At 39.8% G+C, this 19,185-nt stretch overlaps 1 protein-coding gene and 1 pseudogene across 1 annotated transcript; one reads left to right on the top strand and one right to left on the bottom strand.

The window, feature by feature from the left end:
* Window positions 1–11,281: 11,281 nt before the first annotated feature.
* On the top strand, window positions 11,282–12,262 carry LOC109255098 (olfactory receptor 1D2-like). The gene has a single exon (XM_019429513.2). The coding sequence runs from the start codon at window positions 11,321–11,323 to the stop codon at window positions 12,260–12,262; it is 942 nt and encodes a 313-aa protein (XP_019285058.2). The 5' UTR covers window positions 11,282–11,320.
* A 4,128-nt stretch (window positions 12,263–16,390) lies between these two features.
* On the bottom strand, window positions 16,391–17,339 carry LOC109255086 (olfactory receptor-like protein DTMT; annotated as a pseudogene).
* Between the last annotated feature and the right edge of the window lie 1,846 nt (window positions 17,340–19,185).

Here is a 19,185-nt window from a genome sequence, read left to right on the forward strand (position 1 = left end):
CAGTGGTGACTTCACATCCAATATGGGGATCTCCACTTAATTGCATTCACCATATAAGCACTAAAGAATGAGAGAAAATGGAGACCTCACTTTCAGGACCTGCGATCTGAACTTGAAATCTTCATGCCTAACCTACAGGACTCTCTCCAAACATACCCATCATCAGGCCAATATCATTAACTTTATTTCTTACAATCATAATGCCCTAAAATCACAGCAGTTCAGATTTATAATATAATAAAGGATGTACTTGAATACTTTTGAAACAACATGAAACAACTCATGACCAAAATAAGGAAATATTGGTTGCGCTATTGTATGTGTCCAAGAATAAGCTTCAGGGAAAGATAACTTTCCCCCACCATCACTGTGACCTTGGTGACTTGGATTCCTACCAACAGTGTTTTTGACACTGGGAATCCCCATATCTGTGAAGTCCCCATGCTGAGATAATAGAACCCGGGACTGGAAAGGAAGGGTTTGACAGGGTGGAGTCCTTGGGTAGACCTACTGTAACATTTTACCAGGCATCCGAGACCCCCATCCCTCTTAACATCTTAAATTATGAAAATTGTTACTTTCGTGAAGATTTAATTTTTATCTTTGGGGAAAGTTTTTCCAAGTCAATTTCATCTTTGCAATACCAACGCTTACCATTTGGCACAACGCCTGGCACCATTAATATGTGCTAAACCCCTATGCAATGGTTGCACTCATAAAGTTAGGGACCAGGAAAGAATGATCTTATGGGCAGTTCATAGTCTCTTAGCTGAATGATTGAAACCCCCTCCTAGATGTTCCTCAGTCCCTAATCTCTCCCCATTCCATCTATTCTGCACACCACAATCATATTAACCTTCATTGAATATGACTACCACCCTATTAGAAATCTCCAGGGGCCTTATACTGCCTGCAGAATAAAGTTCAAACTTATTTATTGTAGCATTCAGGACCACCTTCACCAGTTCATAACAAATATGGTTTGCAGCCCACACTGTTCTATATTGCTCCCAAGATTAACTCAGGCCAATATTTTCATAACTTACTGATTATTGTTGAAGTTTACCAAAAAGGACTTGGAGAGCTAAGTCACCAAGAGTTTTGACAAATACATGTATAATAAGGTACACCCTAACCAATTAGATGCCATAAGAAAATAAAAAGCTACCATGGGGTACTATTTTTTATTCTTGCCTATTTTCCTTTAGGTATCTGGCTGCATGCTTAATGACATAGGTTGTGTTTACTGTAGATAATATCTCCTCCAGTAGAAGTCAATTTCTGATGGCCAGCTCCCTTGATCCCCATTTGTCTTACAGTAAGCTTACATACTATCTTCTGACAATAAAAGTTAGTACAGCAAAGTGGTAAACATTGGCTCTACAGTTAGATAGATAGACTGCAGCAAGTTCAAATCTTAGCTTTGCTGCTTGTAAGCTGTGTGACCCTGGGAAATTACTTAACCTTTCAAAGCAGATATAAACTACCTTACTGTGTTGTCAGGAAGTTTAAATATGGTAATGTATGTTAAAGCATTGTTTGTGATATTTAAGTGAGATATTTGTATAAGTATATAAAGGGTGAATGCCTAGCACATAGTTTTGTTTGTTTGTTTGTTTGTTTGTTTTTGTTGTTGCTGTTGTTTTAGTAGGCTTCACGCCCAACATGGGGCTTGAATGTGATGACTCTGAAATTAAGAGTCACACGCTCTAGTGACTGAGCCAACCAGGTGCCCCTAGGATATAGTATGTTGTCAATGAATGTTAACCGCCATGGCAGTAGTCCTTATTAAAATTAAAGCTGAGCAGCAGTAGTTAATGCAAATTCACTCACAAGAACTTAAGGAGTCACCCATGGCCTGCTCTGTGAAACTAGATGGGATCCTGTGTTTCAACCACCCTTTTTAAGAACATTTTGGGTTTAATGTAGAATCACCTACTTGCTGGGATTCATGTGCAGGGATGATTTCAGTCTACCTTTGAAACCATGCTTACCGGCTACTTAAACTTAGAGTAAAAATTCACCAGCTAACTTAAAATACATAAGTTTGTACTATCCCATATGCTCTCCTAATTCAATGACAGACGTGCGTCTTCCACGTCTGTGGAAAGTGTGGAAAAATTGGTAAATATTCACCAATATTTTTAGTTCCAGCTTTTAACTTAAATTATGTTACTCTTCCATATTTATATTTTGTCTGCGAATGTCTTTGTAACAACACAGTTTACACATTTGTCATAATTATACCTTCTGAGGTTCGTCAATACACCCTCACACCATAGTTTTGTCAAATGCTGCCCTACTATGCTGTTTGAGGATTAATTCAAAATTTTGAATATTAGGGGCACCTGGGTGGCTCAGTCGGTTAAGCGTCCGACTTCAGCTCAGGTCACGATCTCACAGTCCATGAGTTCGAGCCCCGTGTCGGGCTCTGGGCTGATGGTTCAGAGCCTGGAGACTGCTTCCGATTCTGTGTCTCCCTCTCTCTCTGCCCCTCCCCCGTTCATGCTCTGTCTCTCTCTGTCTCAAAAATAAGTAAACGTTAAAAAAAATTTTTTTTGAATATTAAAAAATATCATTTCCACAAGCATTACTTTCTCATAGCCTACATTCTTAAAAATAAATCCAGCCACATGCACATATGGATAGTTTTAAAGTTCTGTCCTATACTGCCCATTTGCCATGAAACTGTAACTGTTTACCCATCGTCCCACCAATAATGTTTCACTATTGTTATTCATTTTACTAGCTTGGTAAATATGTAATAACATAGTATAATTGTGGGTATGGATTATTATTCTTCTGTAAGTATTGAAATCTGAGAATTATTTAATTAAAGGCAATAAACGCTTGGGGATAAATCTAGCAAAGATGTGAAAGACTTCTACTCTGAAGACTACCTCACCTTATTATTTGTTTGAAGTAAATCGGTGTCTCTTAGCCCTCTGTATGTCTTCTTTGGAAAATGTCATCATGTCTTCTGCCCACTTTTTAACTGGATTATTTGTTTTTGGATATTAAGTTTTAAACTTCTTTATATATTTTGATACTAACCCTTTATCAGGTATGTCATTTACAAACATCTTCTCCCATTCATAGATTGTTTCCTTCACTGAGTGGAAGCTTTTTATTTATGTATTGAATATTTTTGATATTCAAATATTGAATATTGAATATTGAATATTGAACTTATTTTTTTAAGTTTATTGATTTACTTTGAGAGAGACAGAGACAGCATGAGCAGGGGAGGGGCAGAGTGAGGGGGAGAGAGAGAATCCCAAGCAGGCTCCACACTGTCAGCACAGAGCCTGATGCGGGGCTCAAACTCACAAAATCGTGAGATCATGACCCGAGCCGAAACTGAGAGTCAGACACTTAACGGACTGAGCCACCCAGGCACCCCAGAAGCTTTTTATTTTGATGAAGTCCCAATAGTTTATTTTGTTTTTGTTTCCCTTGCCTCAGGAGACATGTCTAGAAAAAAGTTACTATGGTCAATGTCAAAGAGGTTACTGCCTGCATTTTCTTCTAGAATTTGATGGTTTCCTGTCTCCCATTTAGGTCTAATGAACATAGGGCAGAAATAAAAGAGAGGCAAACCAAAAAACAGACTCTTAACTATAGAGAACAAACTGATGGTTGCTGGAGGGGAGGTGGGCAGGGGGATGGGTTAAATAGGTGATGGTATTAAGGAAGGCACTTGTGATAACCACTGGGTGTTGTGTGTAAGTGATGAATCACTAAATTCTACACTTGAAACAAATATTACACTGTATGTCAACTAACTGGAATTTAAATAAAATTTGGAGAAAGAAAAAAATAATAGTTAAAAGAATAATAAATAAAAATAAAGTGAGCCAAAAAAAAAAAAAAATGGAGAAACACAGCATGTTTAAGATTCAGTTGGAGGGGCACCTGGGTGGCTCAGTCGGCTGAGCGTCCGACTTCGGCTCAGGTCATGATCTCGCAGTCTGCGAGTTTGAGTCCCGTGTAGGGCTCTGTGCTGAGAGCTCAGAGCCTGAAGCCTCCTTCAAATTCTGTCTCCCTCTCTCTCTGCCCCTCCCCCACTCGTGCTCTGTCTCTCTCTCCGTGTCAAAAATAAATTAAAACATTTTAAAAAAAACTTTTTTTTTAAAGATTTAGTTGGATATCCACACTTGTGGGAAAAAATATATCTTGACTTCTACCTCACCAGATATCATAATCCATTCTAGATTAATAACAGATCTAAGTGATAAAGTCAAAACAACAAATCACTTCGCATAAAGTATAGATGCCCAGGAAGTATGTGTAGCTGCACTGTTCACAGTAGCCAGAAATAGAGACTACTAGAACTCATCAAGGTAGAATGGATTTCTTTCAGTGGCATAGTCACACAACAGAGCATTATACAGCAATGAGCAATCTACAACCACGTGCAGCAATATGGATGAATGTCACAAACAATGCTGAGTAAAAGAAACAGACACAAAAGAGTACAACTACGTGCTTTCACTTACATAAAGTACAAATACGGGCAAAACTACATTATGCTACTAGGAGTGGTTACTCTTTGCAGAAACAGTGACTGCAAGAGAGCATGAGGCGTGTGAAGTGCTGACAATGTGGTTTTTTTATGCAAGTTCTGGTTATTCATATTTTGTCAGTTTGTCAAAATTCCTACAGAAATTTTCAAATAATGGTAAATAAGACTCATTTCCCAAGACCCTTTCTAACAGGTACAAACATTGGAGCAATTATCCAGGTTCATCTCAACAAGCTGTCATGGGATTGCCTCCCCGAGGCCTCTCCAAAACAGATAGGTAGGCCTGGTGTGCTCCCAGTACACCCCCTTCCTTCATGAACCTGAGACACAGGCTTCAATTCCCAGATGCCGAATTGTCATCAGGGTGTCCACGGCCTTCCATACCGTCTCCTCTTTTACAGGGACTGAAGGTCCAGGCACCAATATCCTCCTTCCCACTTTAGCCAACGGGACAAATTGCCAAGTCCTACTCAGAAAGCAATGTTTTAGGGTCCTTTATGTCTCGATCGAATTGATACCCTATGTGAGAGGAAACGAGGCAGCAGAACCAGAAAATTCTGAGAGCAGCACAGGACAGTGGGTAAGGTCTGCATGTCACAGGTTCATGTTCTCTCTTTTTCCCTCCTTTCTTATCTTCCCTCTTCTCTATTTTCTCTCTCACAAACAGACTCACAAACTTTGACAGAATCTTCATAGAATCAAACCTCTTAGTGTTTAAAGGTAACTAATAACCCCTCCAATCTTTTCAGTGCTCTCCAGTTTTCAAAGTGCTGTCACAAGCTATGTTGCATGTCATTCCCGAGCCGGCGAGGAAGGCTTCACGGGTGGGACGGAGAGGCTCGGGGAGGTTGCATGCCCTCCTCAAGGTCCTGCAGCTGGGGAGCAACAGAAGAGGTACCAAAGGCCAGTTTTCCAACATCAAGGAGGGACTACTTTTCCATACCACCCCTACACCCTCCCCCTCCCTGCAGAGCTATCCTGGAAAAGGGTTTCTGTCTCTGAGGCCAGCTGACCATACAAGTGTTCAGAACCCACAGACTCAGAGCAGCATTTCTGTACAATCAGAATCACCAGGTGATTGCTAAAAAGGACTTGGTTCTCAAAATAGAACCAGTCTTTCCAGGAAGGGGACCAGAAAAGCAGCTGTTTGTTTTAAAGTATCACAGGAGATTCTGATGCAGACTAAAGTGTCCGGGGGAACTTTCCTTCAGCGCTAGAAAGCAAAGATAGTATTCCCTCTGGGTGTCCTCTGACTTTCCCCAGTGCTCTTCCCTGCTTCCTTCCTTCCCCTCTGTGTGGCAGATATCCCAGAGGGCCCTGAACCAGGCAAATAGGCTGTGGAGGGACGTTGTTTCTGATGAGGTCTAAGGAGATGGAAGGCCTTTGTCTCCATGGCAGAAACAGAGGGGGTAGCTGGTGTGCTCAGGGCTGGGGTCACTCAGGGAGTTACCACTGTGCTCTTTTTCATTTTAGGCCATTTGGGGGTTCTTGGAGTGATCTCTGGAATGAGCCCATCAGTTCCCCATTATTGGTCAACCGTTTTTCTAAGAGGAAAGCAGTCTTTCTTTTGCTAGCCTCAAGTTTCCAGGCTTTCTACCTTCTCCCACTTCTAGGCTAACAAAGCAAACATGTGCCTTGAACTCCTGGTCAAAGCCTCGTCCCTGCCACCAAATCACTCCATGACCTTGGGCAGATCTTTTCAGCAAAAACTCTCCCTTAAGTACTAGGAGAACTATCTCATTCATGGTATTGAACCATAGGTGAATTATATGGTAATAAACCACAGATATGGAAAGTTGTATAACGGAAAGTCTCTAGAGCCTGTGCTAAGAGTACTTCCATTTTCACGCAAATGCCGAAGAACCACCATATGATTACTCTATGGTTTGGAATCTTACAGTTAAAAGAGATCTTAACCTTCACCTACTTCCACAAAAGCTGAATCAGCTCTGCAACAACCACTCCGCCTGCATGATAATGTCTGAATGCCTTCTGTGATAGGGAATCCACTCCCCCTTCCCCCCCCAACCCCCACACCCCACCCCTCTTCACTGGCAGAGCACTAGCTTCTCTGGGAGATAGCCTGGCTCTTCTCTTTGTCTCTGGTTTACTCCCTAGCTGCTGACTTGGACAAATAACACCCCGTGTATGGGAAGCCCAAGACGATACATTCTGGCACTCATTTCTCCCCCATGTAGACAGCACCGAGGGGCTGGCCACTAACAAGTCTGCGTGTGACTCACTCTCTGCAGACACAGGCGGGCTGAGACTGCTCTGTTTGAGGTGCGGGGAGAGCCAGGCCCAGGATGGGGAAGAGACTAGGGCCCCTGATGCCTCTTTGTCCTGAGAGCAGGGTTTCCTACTGGAGGAGGTAGGAGATAGAAGTTTGAGAAAATTGTTCAGAATAGAGCTCCCTTTACAATCACTTCCAGTTAGGCTGAAGAAGTGCTTCCACATGTACAGCATTTCATCTCTTTCTCCAAACCTCCATTCGGGTGGGCATTATTCGTCTTCTTCCAAGTGTGGCAAACTGCTTGGGACGTGGGCTTTGGAGACAGAAGAAGGGGGCTCGCATTTCCACTTGATCAGTTCCCGGTTGTAACTTGGTAAACTCATTAACCTAAGTCTTAGCCACCTTATCAAGAAATTGGAATATTAGAGTCAATTTGTGATTTTGTGTGAACTAAATACAAAATTTTACAACACATTTTCTAGCCAGTGCTCAGTAGGAGGTAGTGGTTTGCTCATACGTGTTAAGCTAGCACTTAGACCCAAACTTCTGACTCAAAATATCCTCCCGCTGTACCACCCACACTGGATATGTGGGGATCGGATTTTGTGAAGATAACAAATCTGTTCATTTGCTAAATGCTGGGCCTTCTCCCTTACCCTTAAACTGGAGCTCCGTGCTATTTTAATCCCCTGGGTTACTCCCTGTCCGCACATCTGCATGTGTTTGTTTAGCTGCTACTTTGAATTCATCGTATTCCAGATTGAAATTCCAGAACAGGCCCACTTACCCTGGCACGCTGGTTGATTTTTCGAACAACTGCATTTTATCTGTAGTGTTACTGAAAAGCTCTTGGCGCCGATCATTGTACTTCATTCATTCATTTCAAATGCATGGAATGCCTAATACACTGTACAGTTCAGTCCCACCTTCATACGTTGAGCCTATGCTGTGTCTGGTGCCATGCAAGGCCCTGGGATACAATGATGAAAATGTCCCTGTTCTTGAGGCACTCACAGTCTTGTGGGAAACAGACATTTAAGCAAAATGTAGGATAGGGCAACTATAAAAGCACAAAGACCAGAAAGTAATAATGTTTCCTACATGTCTCATGTCTTGTCGTGCCTCTATTCCTCCTTTAACTGATTTCTTTTCCATTAAATGAATAGTGTCTAATGTAGAATTTTAATTTCTGTAATGATTTTGAAGCCATATTCTTTGAGAGTTGGATTTTTTTTTTAGTGGCTGCTCTAGGGTCTCCTGTATACACCTTAACATATGAGAAGCAGCTTCAGATCTGTACTAGCTTAATTCCAGTGACCTATAGAAACAATTCTTGTGGAGATCTATTCCCTTTCCCCTCTTTTTTGTACTATTATTGTTATAGGTATAACATCTATTAATGTTAGATGTTATATCTATATATATAGAGAGAGATATGTAACCCAGTATATATATAAGCATATATATATATATATATACACATATTTATATAAGCATATAACCCAACAATATATTGTCATAATTATGACTTTACCTTTCTATAGTCATTTCCTTAGTCAATACAGCTTTGATCCCACTGACATCCCTTGTCCTGTTATTGACAATATGTTGTATATCTATGCACTAGAAGCTTGACAATATACCATTACCTATTATTTCATATACTTGGTTCATAAATCAGTTAGGGCAAGAAAGGAGAAAATAAGCACTTAAGCCGTATTGTATATTTACCTAACTGCCTTTACCGCTATTCTTTGTTTCTTGTGTGTGTGCAGATTACCAACTGGGGTCATTTACTTTCAGTTCAAAAACCTCCTTCAGTATTTTTTGTAAGTAAGGCAGGACTGGTAAGAACAAATTCTCTCAGTTTTGTTGACCTGAGAAATATTTTATACTGTCTTCATTTTGAAAAGGAGCTTCACTGGACGTGTTTTAACTTTAAATATATTATCCCAGTGCCTTCTGGCCCCCATTGTTTCTGCTAGGTCAACTGTTAATGTCATCAGGGTTTCTGTATAAATAGGTATTTGTTTCTTTCAGCTTTCAGGATTTCTCCTTGTCTTCACCTTTCAGATTTTTTATGGTGGTGAGTCTGTTTGTGGGTCTCTCTCTGTTTATCCTACTCGGAATTTGTTGAGCTTCTAGATGTGTAAGTATTTTTCAATAAATTTGGGAAGTTTTCACTAATTATGTCTTCAAACATTTTTCTGCTCCTCTCTTTTGCTCTCTCTCCTCTTTCCAGTACTCCCGCCACATATATGTTGGTGTACTTAATGGTGTCCCACATTTCCCTGAGGCTCTCTTCATTTTTCTTCATTTTCTCTCTTTTTTCGGCTTGCATCAATCTATCTATAGGATTACTAATCCTTCTGCCATTCGAACTCACTGTTGAGCCCCTCCAGGGACTTTTTTGTTTTAATTATGACACTTTTCAACTCCACAATTTCCCCGTGATTATGTTTTAAAATTCCTTCCTCCTATTGATAGTCTTGATTTGATAGGCATTGTCATAATACCTTCTTTTACTCCTTTATTGTTTTTAATTTTTTAATGAGTATTTATTTTTGAGAGAGAGAAAGAGAGAGAGAGAGAGAGCACAAGCAGGGGAGGGGCAGAGAAAGAGGGAGACACAGAATCCAAAGCAGGCTCCACGGTCTGAGCTGTCAGCACAGAGCCCAACGTGGGGCTGGAACTCAGGAACAGTGTGATCATGACTTGAGACAAAGTTGGACACTTAACCGACTGAGGCACCCAGGAGCCCCTTCTTTTACTTCTTTAAACAGGTTTTCCTTTAGTTCTATGAACATGTTTTTTTGAAGTTTCCTTTTTAATTTTTTTAAGTTTTATTTTAATTCCATTTAGTAAACATACAGTGTATTATTAGTTTCAGGTATACAATATAGTGATTCAACCTTTCCATACCACCCCTGGTGCTCACCACAAGTGCATTCCTTAATCCCCATCACCTATTTCAACCATCGCCCCATCTACCTCCCCTTTGCTTATCAGCAGTTCTCTATAATTAAGGGTCTGTCTTCTAATTTGTCTCTTTCTTTCTCTCTTCTTTTCCTTTTGCTCATTTGTCTGGTTTCTTAAATTCCACATATGAGTGAAATCATATAGTATTTGTCTTTCTCTGACTGACTTATTTCACTTAGCATAATATTCTCTAGCTCCATCCACGTTGTTGCAAATGGCAAGATTTCATTCTTTTTTATGGAGGAATAATATTCCATTGCATATATATATATATATGTATATATATATATACACATATATATATATATGTGTGTGTGTGTGTATATATATATATATATATATATATATATATATATATCACATCTTCTTTATCTATTCATCAGTCAATGACACTATTCATCTTTCATTCTAGCCTTAATACACTCTTTTATTTTTAGAGTCCTGGATATTTCACAGAGCAAGTGTCTCCTCACTCTGTTTTTTCTACATTTTCTTAGCTTATTTTCATGCTTATTTGTAGATGACATTTAGATTATCTTTTATTTCTTAAAAACTGTGTTAGAATTTTATGTTTCAATACATTGAATTTAGATTAATTCAAGGGAATATGCACCAGTGCCACAAATTTATCTTTCTGTTTGGTACCATGGTATATCTATTCTTAAATGTACACAACATGCCTCACTGGAGATGGTGAAGGTCCAGTCTGATTCCTGTTAACATCTCAATGCATAGATCTGTTTGGTGATAGTGTGGATGCAATTATTTCACCTCAGCTTCTATCCTACTTCTGATGATTATCTACATGTAATGACAATAGGCAGTGTTTCTTGACTGCTCACTGCAGACAAGCGCTCTGTGTTAAGCACATTGTGACTTAATTTTCACATGAAGAAATGGGCTATTAAAGAGCACGAATGATTTACCAGACAACTGACTGGTGGTAGCACTCGGGCTGGAATTCAAGTGTTCTGACAATGCAATCTTACTAACTACATGATATGACTACATGAGTGCCATTACTTTCGGGTCCACGTATTGTGTGATTGTCCAGTCCAATGTAAACCCTTTTTATTCCTAATGGCCTAGCCATTGATTGTCTTAGATTTCCCAGATAAATTCTCATTTCAGCAAATAATTATTTTTCTTTCTCTTTTCCAATACTTTTACTTACTCTTTTTTGTTCTCTTGTGTAATACCCATTTTTATAATGTATATAAAATATCATTGAAACACCTATGCAATATGCACTACATATCATCTTTAAGCACCACAAGAGTATTTAAGACAATAAGATTTCATATATGACACAGACATAATTCCTAGAACATTGAGTATGCCAAATTAGCAGTTGCTGGAATGATTAAGGTTCATAAACATTTTCCATGTTCTGTTTCTGTGTCTGTTATTTCTTTCTTGTTTAAAAAAATTATAAAATTGAGTCTATTTTAATGATATTTTTATAAAACTAAGATATTTTTAATGCTAAGAAAATCATTTGTTTTGCTCATCTGAATGTACTTATTCAATAGAGGACACTTAGCAGACATTTGGTGGTATTGATATTGTAGACAGTTGGGGAAATGGATGGAGGCAACCAGACTAGAATCTCTGACTTCCTACTCCTGGGGATTTCAGAGAGTCCTGAGCAGCAGCAAGTCCTGTTCTGGATGTTCCTATCCATGTACCTGGTCACAGTTGTGGGAAATGTGCTCATCATCCTGGCCATCAGCTTTGACCCCCGCTTGCACACTCCCATGTACTTCTTCCTGGCCAACCTCTCCTTCACCGACCTTTTCTTTGTCACCAACACAATCCCCAAGATGCTGGTGAACCTTCAGTCCCAGAACAAAGCCATCTCCTATGCGGGGTGTATGACACAGCTCTACTTCTTGGTCTCCTTGGTGACACTGGACAATCTCATCCTGGCTACGATGGCCTATGACCGCTATGTGGCCATCTGCCGCCCCCTCCACTATGTCACAGCCATGAGCCCGGGGCTCTGTATTTTGCTCCTCACCTTGTGTTGGTCACTTTCTCTCCTCTATGGCCTCACCCTCACCCTCTTCATGACCAAGGTGACCTTCTGTGGTTCCCAGAAGATCCACTACATCTTCTGTGAGATGTATGTTCTGCTGAGGTTGGCCTGTTCCAACACCCAGATCATTCACATAGTGCTGATTACCACAGGCATCTTTATCTTCCTCACCCCCTTTGGGTTCATGATGATATCCTACATTCGTATCGTCAGAACCATCCTCCAAATACCTTCAGCCTCTAGTAAATACAAAGCCTTCTCCACCTGTGCTTCACATTTGGCTGTGGTCTCTCTTTTCTATGGGACGCTTTGTATGGTATATCTGCAGCCTCTCCAATCCTACTCCATGAAGGACTCAGTAGCCACAGTAATGTATGCTGTGGTGACGCCCATGATGAACCCTTTCATCTACAGCCTGAGGAACAAGGACATGCATGGGGCTCTGGGAAGACTGCTTCTAGGTAAAGCCTTCCAGAAGGTGACATGAGGTAATTTTGGAGACTGAAGTGGAGACTTGGAATTTTCTACCACATGCAAGGCATTATCTTATAGGAGACACAGGAGTGATTAGGACATAGCTCCAGCTCAGAATGAATTTATGTATGCGTGGTGAAGAAAAGGCATGTATGTGTAACGCAAGATCCCCTGACCACAAAACCTTCAAAATAAATAAGGTAACACTAACACTAATACCAGAATTTTGCAAATAAGAACCTTCAACTTATGTGGCCACGGTATCATATTGCCACCATGCTGTGGAATCCATGTAAATGGATAAACTCACCGACTAAAAGATATACAATGTCTGAATGGATAAAATAAATATTCCCAACTATATGCTACCTATAAGACATAACACTAGAAGTTGAAAGATTGTCATAAAAATCCAAATCTATAGTTAATAGTTTAATAATTATGCTTAACAGAATGTCCTCCTAAGAATTGGACAATGCTTTGCTTAATAAATTGGATACACAAAATGTTGGGCATCTATACTAACAGAGATCAGACATGGGGTCAAACAGCTGGGAGGTATTGTTGTCCTGGGCCTACATTCCCACCCAAAAGCAACCTCCTGTGCTTGGTAGCACTTTGTCCTTTCAGACACGGCATAAACTCTCCAGTTCGTCAGCATGTATCATTGCCTTCTTGGCATTGCTTTTCTCAGAAGAAGGTAATATTTTCTGGATTCACTGCAGATACCAAAAATGGAAAAATAATTGTATTTTGGGGGGAAAAAACACGAGTGTTTCATTCTGGAATATACTGTATCCCAACACGTTTAATTAGCAAGCAAAGAGCACCTGTGTCAAACCTATTTTACATTAAATGAATCTTACAACGATCAGTGTAGAAAAAAAGTTATGATATGAAAAGTTTAAGAAGCAAAAAGAAGCCTGAAGTTTTTCATTCATTTTTCAATATGATTATAAAATGAACAATGATATTGTGCAATGCTGTTGTATTCAATGAAACAATTGGGCTTCACACTTTTTAGAGATTTTGAGTAGTAAATGACGGTCTTTGGGATTTAGCAAAAATTATGTGCTTCAAACAGAAAGCAGCATTCGTGCTTTGCCACATGAGAATATAAACATTAACAATACCACTGAATTCACTATATTTATTTGTGATGTTGATGAAAAGTTTGATCCTTCCAAAAAAACTTTGGAAAAGATTCCCTATTTGACACAATATCAAGAAATTAGTTATATATTTATTAGAGAAACAAAACTTCAAAATTTTAATGTTAGCTGGTCAAAATTAGTAAGTCTACTACAAACTGCTCTCTGATAGTATTGGTGATAATATCAAACTTGTTTTTAAAAATTAAACCCAGGGTGCCTGGCTGGCTCAGTTGGTGGAGTATGTGACTCTTGGTCTCAGGGTTGTGAGTTTGAGCCTCACGTTGGGTGTAAAGATTACTTAAAATAAATAAATAAAATTAAAAAAAAATAAATCCAAAGTGACAATATTTTCCATGACACCTAACGTGAGTCATTTATTATAATATTTTTCAATGCTAAAATTTCAAAACTAAAAGGCTTAATAGAATAGTAATTATATCATAAACTGAATACGTTCCCATGAATTGAACTAGCTGGCCAGTGCTCCACTTTAAAAATTGAATAAACAGGGGCGCTTGGGTGGCTCAGTCGGTTAAGCGGCCAACTTCGGCTCAAGTCATGATCTCACGGTCCGTGAGTTTGAGCCCCGCGTCGGGCTCTGTGCTGACAGCTCAGAGCCTGGAGCCTGTTTCAGATTCTGTGTCTCCCTCTCTCTGACCCTCCCCCGTTCATGCTCTGTCTCTCTCTGTCTCAAAAATAAATAAACATTAAAAAAAAAATCTTTAAAAATTGAATAAACAATATGGTAGCCTTTGGCACTATGTGGAGGTCAGATATGGGACCAAAAATGGTTTTGGAAATGTCTAAAGAAAATGAGTTACTCATGTTACACAATAATTTTTTAAAAACCTCTCCTATCACTTGTGAAGATTTGATTCAATACATGGGGTTATCTTGATATGCAAATCATGTCTGAATACATTGTGAATACTTCTCTGCAAATACAGTCACAAATAATTGCACAAATATATTATTCAATTGACTGATTCCTTTTGAAAAAACTGTACTTTGAAAACATAATTTGGCAAAGAATAATGCAAACTACTCATCATAGTTAAAATACATTTACATGAATGAAAATAATGACCGCTCTATATATACAAAACTAAGGAGCTGAATGATGAGTTCTTGTAAAATGTTCATTTATTCCCAATTTTATGACAATAAAATAACATTATATGTTATATGAACATATTAGTTTACCTTTCCCAACTAATACACTAAATGAAGAGCAAAAATTCAAGTTGATGGAACACTGTGCAACATAATACTGAAAAATATTATGACAACATTGGAATATTAGAATTCTACTTATGCCTCCAGAAAAGTGACACTAACTATATAAATGTTTGTACAAAGATTTGATCCATATTCAAAGTGCATGTGGTTGTGAACAGATCTTGTATTATTAAACAGGAAAAAAAATCTAAATATCACTCCCAGTTAATGGACCCAATCCTAAATTCTCCACTAAACAATTCAAGATAAAACAAAGGACTTCACACTGACATCTTGCTCAGAAGAAAAGATGCCAGGTTTTGCTTCCAAATCAAAGGAGTTACAAAATACAATAATGTATTTAATAATTAAGTATTTCTATTTTCACTTATAATTTATTCAATATCAAAGTTTAAGTATCATCTCCAGTGGCATATATTTTTGAGTTATGATAGAGGCATATTCCATATATTAATAAAATAAAAAATCTTTGATCATATTTCTGCAGTTGATTTTTCTTTTATTTATTTATTTATTTATTTATTTATTTATTTAGAGTGTGTGTGTGCACATGTGAGAGGGTAAGAGAGAGAGAGAGGGAGAGAGAGAGAATCCCAAGCAGGCTCTGCATTATCAGCATGGAGCCTGATGCAGGGCCCAAACTCACAAACCATGAGATCATGACCTGAGCCAAAATCAAGAGTCAGATGCTTAACCAACTGAGCCCCCCAGGCGTCCTTGCGGTAAGCGTCTGGCTTACTTAACACTCATGTACATTACCTGCTTGGCCACTGGAATATGGGCTTACAATTCTTGTTCTATACTTTAAGATTATGTATTATCATAATTCAATCAGAAAAATGAAGACATGAAAGAAATATGTGAAAGCATGATCTACTGACAAATGACTAGAACTGGACAGAATGCACCACTACAATGGAGGGAGTACAGTTTGGTAGTTTCAAGATGCAGTATAGTGTAGTCATGAGGATCTTGGGCTACACGCCAAACTGCCTGGGTTCCAATCTTAACTTCTTATGTGATGTTGGGCAGTAAATTAACCTTTCTATCATTTTACCTATAGAATGAGGATGACCATAGGACCAGCATCATAGAGGTGGTAGACTAATAGATTGGAAAAGCGCCTGACACACTCAGAAGCACCCAACAAGCGTTTGCTACTTATTCTCTTTTGTAAAGAACAATTTTTCTGATCTGGCTCAAAAAATAAAATTAAAATCAAAGGATAGAATGAGGTGAGCATATGGATGGAGAGAAGGAAATAAGAAGTGCTTTTATTCATAGTGGAGAGTGAGGTGTATAGAGAAGTTGAGAACTCCAGGATTCTCTGTGTTCTGTGAGAAAGAAAGGTTGGATTTTATTCTTTCTTCACTTGAGTGCATCACTGAGGATTCTTGAGCAGGAAGAAAAGCAATGATGACAGTGATGTTGGAAGAAGACAATTTCGGAATTGAAATGAATAATAGATGTTTTGCACAAAGGTATATAAGTCTTATTTTCAAACTTCAATTCCACCTGGCAAAAGGGAAATATGGATTCACATCAAACTGGTTTCCTGCCCCCAGCTCTACCTGAAAGCAGCTAAGTAGTTACCATATTTTCATAGTTGCCTTTAGCATAGGGTTTTATCTGAACAGAAAATTTGATAGCTTTAAAATTAAGGGAGAAAAAAACCACTGATTTAGAGTCATATTCCATTATCAACATTACTATACCCACTGAATTAAATAATGTAAAAATCCAAATTGTTACCATTTTAGAGAGAAAGATACTTTCTTTTTCCAAAAGACTCTTCCCAGGGCTCCCTTCATGTCTCTGTTCCTCAGACTTTGGATGAAGGGATTCAGCATGGGGGTGACCACAGTGTACATCATGGCCAAGACAGTCTCCTCAACAGCAGAATTAATAGCTGAAGGGCACAAGTAGAGACCGATAACTGTCCCATAGAAGAGAGACAGCGCGGAGAGGTGGGAGCCACAGGTGGAGAAGGCCTTGAGGACGCCCCTGGCAGAAGGGACCCTGAGGATGGAGGACACAATCCGTGCATAAGACATGACGATGAGTAGGAATGGGATGACGAGAAGAAGCCCTCCCATGATAAATATCACCAACTCATTGACTCGAGTGTCAGAGCAGGCCAGCTTCAGCAGAGCAGACATATCACAGAAAAAGTGGGGGATTATGTTGTCGGCACAGAAGGACAGCTTGGCCATGAGCAGGGTGTGCAACATGGCATGGGCAGTAGTCAGCACCCAGGACCACCACCAAGGAGAGACCGAGGTTGGGGTTCATGATGGTGGTGTAGTGCAGAGGAAAACAGATGGCCACATAGCGACCATAGGCCATGACAACAATGAGGAAGCTCTCAAGAACTCCAAAAAACAAGTAACAATACATCTGGGCCAGGCAGCTGGCATAGGGGAGGGGCGGGACCTGGCTCTGCATGTTCTGCAGCAGTTTGGGCATTGTGACAGAGGAGAAGCAGAGGTCAGAGAAGGATTAATTGCTAAGAAACAAATACATGGGCACGTGGAGGTGGGAGTCCAGGCGAATGAGGACGATGATGAGAAGGTTCCCCAGGACGGTGGTAACATACACAGCCAGGAACAGAGCACAGAACAGATTCCACTGCTCTGGTTCGATGGGCAGGCCCAGAAGGAGGAACTCTGAGACAACAGTTTGGTTCCTCTCTGTCATTCTGTGACTCTATTATATTTATGAAGAAAATAACAGACCCTAAAATCCAAGTATAAGAAATAAATATATTTCCATTGCAAGTGGCCTATTGTCAAATGGTGGATGAGTGAGAATATAGGCACAGGTGGCAGCTGACTCTACTGAAAATACAAGCCTCCAATGGCCTCCAAGTCTCTAAATCGGATAACATATCACATTTAAAACTAATCGTCACTTCTTCCTTCTTAAAACTCTCCCATCTCTTGGCTGTGGTGACACCTCAGTTTCATGTTTCTCCTATCTCCCTTGGAATGCCTTCACAGAGTCCTTAGAGAACGTCTCCTGTTCAGTCATCGTTTGAATATTGGTGGTCCTCAGAATCCTCCTACACTTCCCCTAAATATGACAGTGAATCCCAAATGTATTTATCCAGCCCACATAGCTCGTCTGGGCTATAGACGTGGGTGTTCAGCTCTCTGATGGCCATCTTCCTGCATGGCTCATTGTTACTCTGAAACCAATCTTTGTGAAATTTAGTTTATTGTCTTCCTTGACCCAGAGGGGCTCCACTCCCAGTAGCTCTGGTTCGGTGACTGACAGTACCGCCTACAAGGTACTCGAGTCAAACCTGAGAGCCGTCCTTGACTCCTTCTTCTCTTCCTGCTCCTTATGCATTTACTGTATGTTACCAGTCTCCCTTTCTTCTCACTTCTCGTATACATATCCCACGTACATACACTTCTCGTATGTGGGCTACATATCCCACAGCCGCCATTCAGGTCATTTTCCTCATCTGAACCATCACAACAAGTCTGGTCTCTCCACGTTTACCCTCACTCCCTTCCATCCCATTGACATTATCCAGAATCATTCTTTTTATAAGTCAAACCTGCTTGTGTCACTATTCTAATTGAAGAGTTTCCTCTTCCCATTAACATAAAGTCCAAACCGGTTTACATGACCCACAAGACCCTATTTCATCAGATCAATTAGCTCATGTCTAGCCCTCTCTCCACTCCAGCTGTACCAAGTATTTCTCATTTTCTCAAAGGCATCCTGCTGTCACCCACCATATGACATCACATTTTCCATTCCCTGACACATGCTGTCTCCACCTCATTCCATCCTGTAACCTAGTAATTCACCCTCCAGACCATTAAATAGCGATTATTTTCTCTTTGCTAGACTTTAAGGATAGGGGGAGGTTCTATCTTGTTCACAGCCAAACACTAGCATCTAGAACAATGTGACGAAAGAGAGAGACAGACAGAGACAGAGACAGACAGAAAGAAAGAAGGAAGGGAGGAAGGAAGGAAGGGAAAGAAATTTATGACAACCCAAGGGATTTCTTATTTGTTTCAGCATTCACCAAAAATATTGGAGGTTGAAACATTCACTGACACTGAGGCCTTCCAAATCATAGCTCCCTTATCTAAATCCATTGTATTGATTTTCAGATACGGCACTACAGACTGTCCAGAATTCCTCCCCCGGGTCACAATATTACCCCATCTCAAGATATCCTGCTATATGGCTTACACTCATCTACCCAAACAACAGTGCTATCATTTTTTTCCTTAAGATTTACCCCACACAGAAAAATCAGATATTTGTCCCACAAAATATCAGTATTGATGCAGGAAGAAATGAGATGGAAGTGGAAGTTGAGAGATCATGGAAGAGCAAAAAGAATGGGGATAATTTCCAATCTCTTGGCTCTAGTTTCTGGTCTCCTCCAGACACCCTTCTCACAGTGTGAGTCAGGATTGACAAGAAAAACCAAGAGCATTTCTGGATGAGAAAAACATCTCCTAACCCTGAAGAGAGAGAAGAGTGCACTCACTGCAGGCTGTTCACCAAGGTCATG

Source organism: Panthera pardus, unplaced genomic scaffold, assembly GCF_024362965.1.
Source record: "Panthera pardus isolate Hobbes unplaced genomic scaffold, ASM2436296v1 HiC_scaffold_3, whole genome shotgun sequence".
Taxonomy (NCBI): domain Eukaryota; kingdom Metazoa; phylum Chordata; class Mammalia; order Carnivora; family Felidae; genus Panthera; species Panthera pardus.

Coding starts and splice junctions, on each gene's coding strand:
- LOC109255098 (XM_019429513.2), top strand. CDS start 11,321: ATGGATGGAGGCAACCAGACTAGAATCTCTGACTTCCTACTCCTGGGG.